General features: G+C 52.3%; 1 protein-coding gene; it reads left to right on the forward strand.

The window, feature by feature from the left end:
* CHC_T00006531001 (hypothetical protein) overlaps positions 1–1,286 on the forward strand; it is a 2,909-nt gene extending 1,623 nt beyond the window's left edge. Inside the window, 2 exon segments of the mRNA XM_005718985.1 lie at positions 1–534; positions 535–1,286. The exon segment at positions 1–534 is cut by the window's left edge and continues 1,623 nt beyond it. Of these exon segments, the coding sequence (XP_005719042.1) occupies positions 1–534 (534 nt within the window). The 3' untranslated portion in view covers positions 535–1,286.
* The last annotated feature ends 4,252 nt before the right edge of the window (positions 1,287–5,538 follow it).

The raw sequence follows: 5,538 nt of genomic DNA on the forward strand, positions 1-5,538 counted from the left end.
GATTTTTGTGCATGTGCGGAACATTTGGTGAAAACGAAACGGACGACGCCAGACATGATGTCGATGGAGGGTCGATCAGCAGGAGGACTACTAATGGGTGCTGTGATGAATATGCGGCCGGATCTGTTCAAGGCAGCAATTGCTGGAGTGCCATTCGTTGATGTGCTCAACACGATGTCTGACCCTTCGATCCCTCTTACTACAGGAGAATGGCAGGAATGGGGAAATCCTCATCAGCAGAAATATTTCGATGCTATCAAAGAATACTGCCCATATTCAAATGTCGGGGCTAAGCCGTATCCCGCTATTCTCATCCTTGCAGGTTTATATGATCCGAGGGTGTTATACTCGGAACCTGCCAAGTGGGCGGCGAAGCTCCGCAAGTATTCGACTAGCAACGAATCGGTTCTGCTCAAAGTTGACATGTCAAGCGGACATTTCTCAGCGTCGAACCGTTACAAGAATTTAGAGGATCGATCGTTCGAGTTGGCATGGTTGATGCGTGAATTAGGGGCACCAGACAAAGCCCTGTGACGATAAGGAGTTTTGTAATGTTGTACGGATTAAGTTACTGACTTTTACTTTGCAATTGCAGCGACCCCGCTGCAGATTGATATAACTAGGTACGACGTAGGTACGGATTAGTACGCAAACAAGACAAAAAGAAGTCCCAAGACGCAGTCTGGGCGCCAAACAAGCCCTCCACAGTGCATTCATGGATGAACGGTTGGCGCAGCTCAACTGTGCGACATCAATGGATTAGACGAAAGTTCCCTGATATACCCGCAGAGCTCGGGAAGAAATTAGGCGGCGGAAGACATTAGCAAGCACTGGCCTTGCGCTAGTCGCAAGTATGGGGTGGAGAAGTCCCCGCAAAAGAGTGAGAATAAACTTTGGGCGTGATTGCAACAAAGCGACGACGATGTCATGTCATGTGAGCATGACGACAGGGGTGGCGATAGCAGCAATGGCGCAAAGCACGACGACGCGGGCGACCCATGGCGAACGAAGCCACCGGAAGATGCCGTGCCAAGAAGATTCCCGCGGCTTCGGCGCCGGGCGCCGCCGGTCGAGCTCGTGGACGAGAAACTGGGCGACAAGCGCGCGCACGGCGGCGGGCGACGGTTGCGACGGGTTCGGCGTCACCGGCACAGACTTTTTGGAGATGCCGAAGATGGCGCGCGGAGATTGGCGACGAGAGAACGAGCGCGGGCGCGACAGGGGCAGGGCTTGCAGTGGTTGGAAGGCGAGGAGAGGCATTTTCGGGAAGGGTTGGGGGGGCGGGGAGGAAGGACGGAGGGAAGGATGGGGAATTAGTGGACGGAGTAGAGAGTACCAGAGAGGGACGGAGAGGGCGTCCCAGTGAGAAGTGCTCTTCTTATTTGACAACGATGAGCAGCGGTGGCATGAGGGACGTGTGCGACGGTGGGGCGGCTCCGGGGATTGGGCCGGTGGAGGGAGGCCGGGCGGCGATTGGCCGCGAGTGGAAGTTGACGCAAGTAATGGGGGATTGTGGATGCCGCGTGCGCGGTGGCGGATATGCGATGCTGCCACCCTTCGTTTCGATCGCGCCTGCGACGCCGCAGGCTGAGAAACACGTGGCATTTGTGGAGTGGGCGTGCTGGCCGTGGAAGCTGGTTTCAGTGGAAGAACAGGGCGTACGTAGCATCCAGCGCGGCCGGGCGTGTGGTGGTGCGGCGAAGCGGCGAAGCGGGGGGGGGGCTTTTGGGGAAATTTTAAAACATCTCTGGGCCAGGCGCGACCGCTATTGGTGATCTTGAGGTGGCACTGGCCACCCGCGTGCATCGGGCGCATGCCCATGGTGAAGGGGCGCGTATCTCATGTATCTCACGCGCCGGGATTGGCGCCCCTTGGGCTGCGAGGGAGGGAAACCGCGCGCGGATTGGCTGCGGGGGAAGACGCCGAGATTTGGGTCAAAGACTGCTGCTGCAAGCCGCGGCTGGGAATATTCCGGGCACGCATGCAGACTGCCCGTTGCGCAACTAAAGTGCGCCTGTCACGAGCCGCTAACTCGCTGTCCTGCCGGCAGCTGCAGTAAAGTTTATTGAGGCTCAGAGTTTTACTAGATTGTGCACCGGGCCTGCTCCTGATACAGCGTGTCTTGAATTAATATCCAGGCGTGCTTACATGTTTCTCTTACAGTTACGGAAAGACTGATGACACTTTTGCCAGGCGTGTTTCGTCACGTCACAGCTCCTCGGTGGATGACAAAACACACGTGTATTTCTACGTCGAGGATGCGATTGACATTTCTACTGCTGTGTGTCGAGACACCGGTGAAAGAGCAGAACTGCAGAACTGCAGAAATAGAGATATGATAAGAGACACGCGGCAAATGCGGATAAAAGAAGCTTGTACAGGAGGTTCTGGGAATAGCCAATATTTGAAACAGTTCGTCGCAATGTTCAAAAGCTTGCCCGTATTTCTCGCGAGAAAACCACCAAAACAGCTCTAGATCGCTACAGGCAACGCCATGCATCCTATATTGTAGGGAAATATCACGATTCGTTGGCGAACTCGTGCCATTTGGCTTTATCAGTAGGCTAGTTAAGATTGAACAAGACCGACGAAATGTGGACTGATCAGGCACTTAATTTAATGAGATCTTTGGTGGATCTTCGTAGTTTTCGCAGCATTCGGTACTGCAGCAGAGGGTTGGCTTCGACCACAACTGCTGTGCACATCAACTGCTTCCTCTGCCGTCTCCTCTTCACACACATTCCGACAGAGAAGTCTGTCTGCCTCATGATGCGAGACCTTGGTGGAGGTTTGGGTACTGTATCTGAGGTCTGTACTCAGCTTCATATCTGAGTTACAAAAAGGGTTGCATAAACTCCCTCTTTTTTTCATTCGCCGTCGTTGTGAACAATATGTGAGTGATTTGTTTGATTCTGAGTGAAAAAAAAAGAAACTGCACAAACTCTCTAATGGGGTGTCCGATGATATGGCGTGTTGTGGGACTTGTACGACTGTGTGCTACTGTATTGCGTTGGGAGTTTGTGGTGCAACTGATGAAACACGTTTCCACGCGTCCAATGCTTGTCAAAGTGTGTTGGGTCAGGTTGCTTACATACACAGTTTACAGTGGAAGAAGGGCAGTTGGTAGAGATTTTTACAGCGGAAGGTTTGCACCCGTGAGAGATTTTTTGAGGCAGGTGCCGTTTCCTTGAACGTGGAAGTTTGTCGCGTACAGTACAGTACTGAACAGTACAGTGGTGTACTGTTACTGTAAAATATGCATCGTGGTTCGGTTTCTTTGAGGGGCCCAGTTTCCAACGTCGAGGTTGATATGAGGGTTGTTTGAACGTCGCTTTTGGTCCATTATGATTACGGTTGCTTACATTCCAAAAATTTGGGATGGCATGAAATCCGGGTTCCCGCGTGCCCAATGCGGGGTGGGCTGCAGACCAGGGGCGGCGGCAGCAGCGCTGAGCAAAGAATCATTAGTTGAAAAGGGAATCGAATCTCTCGCTGTCGTTTGACCTCGTATGACCTTTGAAACAAGGAACAAAAGATTTTACTTGTCCGTTTTCATGACTCTGTATGTTGTTTTGCAACTCTTTCGTGTAGCAAAGATACTTTGGTGTACGTTACCCTTGGGCACAATGTGTGCAGGGTTTTGGGTTGCCCAAAAAAAGAGGGGAAAAAAAGAATGTGCCTTTCCCATCAGAGTCCACCGCCGTTCATTATGAACCAGAAAGATGCTTTCGGTGTATCTATATTTTCATCGAACCTTCGCTGTTCAGGGCCCCACACTGGGCCTGCACAGATTTGTCAAGCTCAAACGATGGTGAACAACTACATGTAGTACCGTAGGGTTTTTTTCTGGTAATTGTCGCGGTACTGTATCAGCGTATAACCGGTTACCGTATCACACATACGAATTGAGTTTTTTTTTTTTGATTTTGATTATTCAGGCTTTCTTCCTTGCGCGATTGCGCGCATATCTCACATGGAGACATGAAAGATATGGGGTTAAACTAAAGGGTTAAAAATGGGGACGATCCGTTTCGGCCTCTTTCGAGTGTTGTGTCTCGTAGGATTTGGCCGTATAGTTCAAAGACGGGGTTGGTGTGATCAGATTTGTTGCTCAGCTGTCCGTGCGATATCAGGGTGGTTGCTGAGAGAGGGGGATATCCCTGAGAAGGGGACAATCGTGTAGGCGAAAGTGGTCAGGGTGTAAGGTGTGAAAGCTTACGGATTACGGGCCACTCTCACTGTGCACACAGGGGCGTTCACTTTGAGTGATAGGAGTGCCAGCGATTTTAGAGTGTCAAAAAGGGACATACATTGATTCGCTAATATACAAGATCAATTTCGACAGCATTCGTTCAGTGTGTTTTCACTTCAGCCAATAATATGCGGCATAAAATGTTGAGATCAGTGTATGAGTGTAGTGTACATGGAACGGTGAAGAATTGAATGAAGATTCAGTATATTGAATGAATCAAGTTACTGCAGTGTACAATATATTGTTTAATATAGCTGGGTTCTGATTTCGAGGAGATCAAAAAAGTGTTCGGTTTGGTTGTTTGATTGATGCTCTAAAGTGATTTTGCGGCTGGCCCTCGTTCTGGATGAAGGGATGCGCCTCTGCGGCGCCCTGCGGCGACGTCGACCTCCGGAAATTGGTGAGGAGATTTCTCGGGGTGACCTGTTTTCGCCGTTCCTACGGGTACAGAGAAAACATGAACAGGCGGCTAAACAGGTGATGACCTCATCGGCGGGCATTGGTGACCTACCACATGCGTGAGGCGGGATGGCGTGCCAGGGGAAGGCGGAGGCTCGGCAGTCTTTCTCCCAGCGACGCTTCGTCAGAGACTCGAATTTGCTGACACTCCCTGCTCCCATGTGTAAGCGCCGCAATACACGGCAGAATTGTGGCTGCGGCGGCCGCCAAATCAATCGGGTAATACTGTAATATATGAGCATCGCCAAACCGGCGCGGGCCACGTGCAGTCCCACTGTCCAGCTACCGCACGCTATACCCTTGAATGGTCGACTTTATTGAGAGAGTATTGGGGCGGCCCGACACTAGAGCATCAGGGTCTACCGAGGGTCTGTAGAGCAACCGGGGGAAGCCGTAACCTACGTCGGTTTACGGTACCTTTCGAAGGGTACTGTACCCTTGGGTGCAGTATTTCCTTTTGTGCTACAGTACAGTAATTTACTGTCCTGTGCCACGCAGCCTCTCCGCGGCCGCCTGCGTGGCACAGGACACTAGCACACGGCTCTAGGAAACATGCGGCACTGCGCACGCGGGGCAAAGCGCGAAGCGGGGCGACATGGGTAGATAAAGTTTAGGCGTGTGCTGCGGGCGGTGCGCGGCGTACAAGTACTTGCCGGCGGGCAGCAGTGCGGGACGAAAAAGTGATCGGGGGGGCGCGCATTCGGGGGATGTTGCGCCCGGCGGGGCTCGGGCGGGTGGCGCGGCTAGCGCAAAACGCTAGTACCTTCTCGCGGTGGCGGGCGAGCAAGGGGGTCTATGTCGAGAGGGTTGCGAGATAGATTCCGATC

Source organism: Chondrus crispus, genomic scaffold (genome assembly GCF_000350225.1).
Source record: "Chondrus crispus Stackhouse genomic scaffold, scaffold_44, whole genome shotgun sequence".
Classification (NCBI taxonomy): domain Eukaryota; phylum Rhodophyta; class Florideophyceae; order Gigartinales; family Gigartinaceae; genus Chondrus; species Chondrus crispus.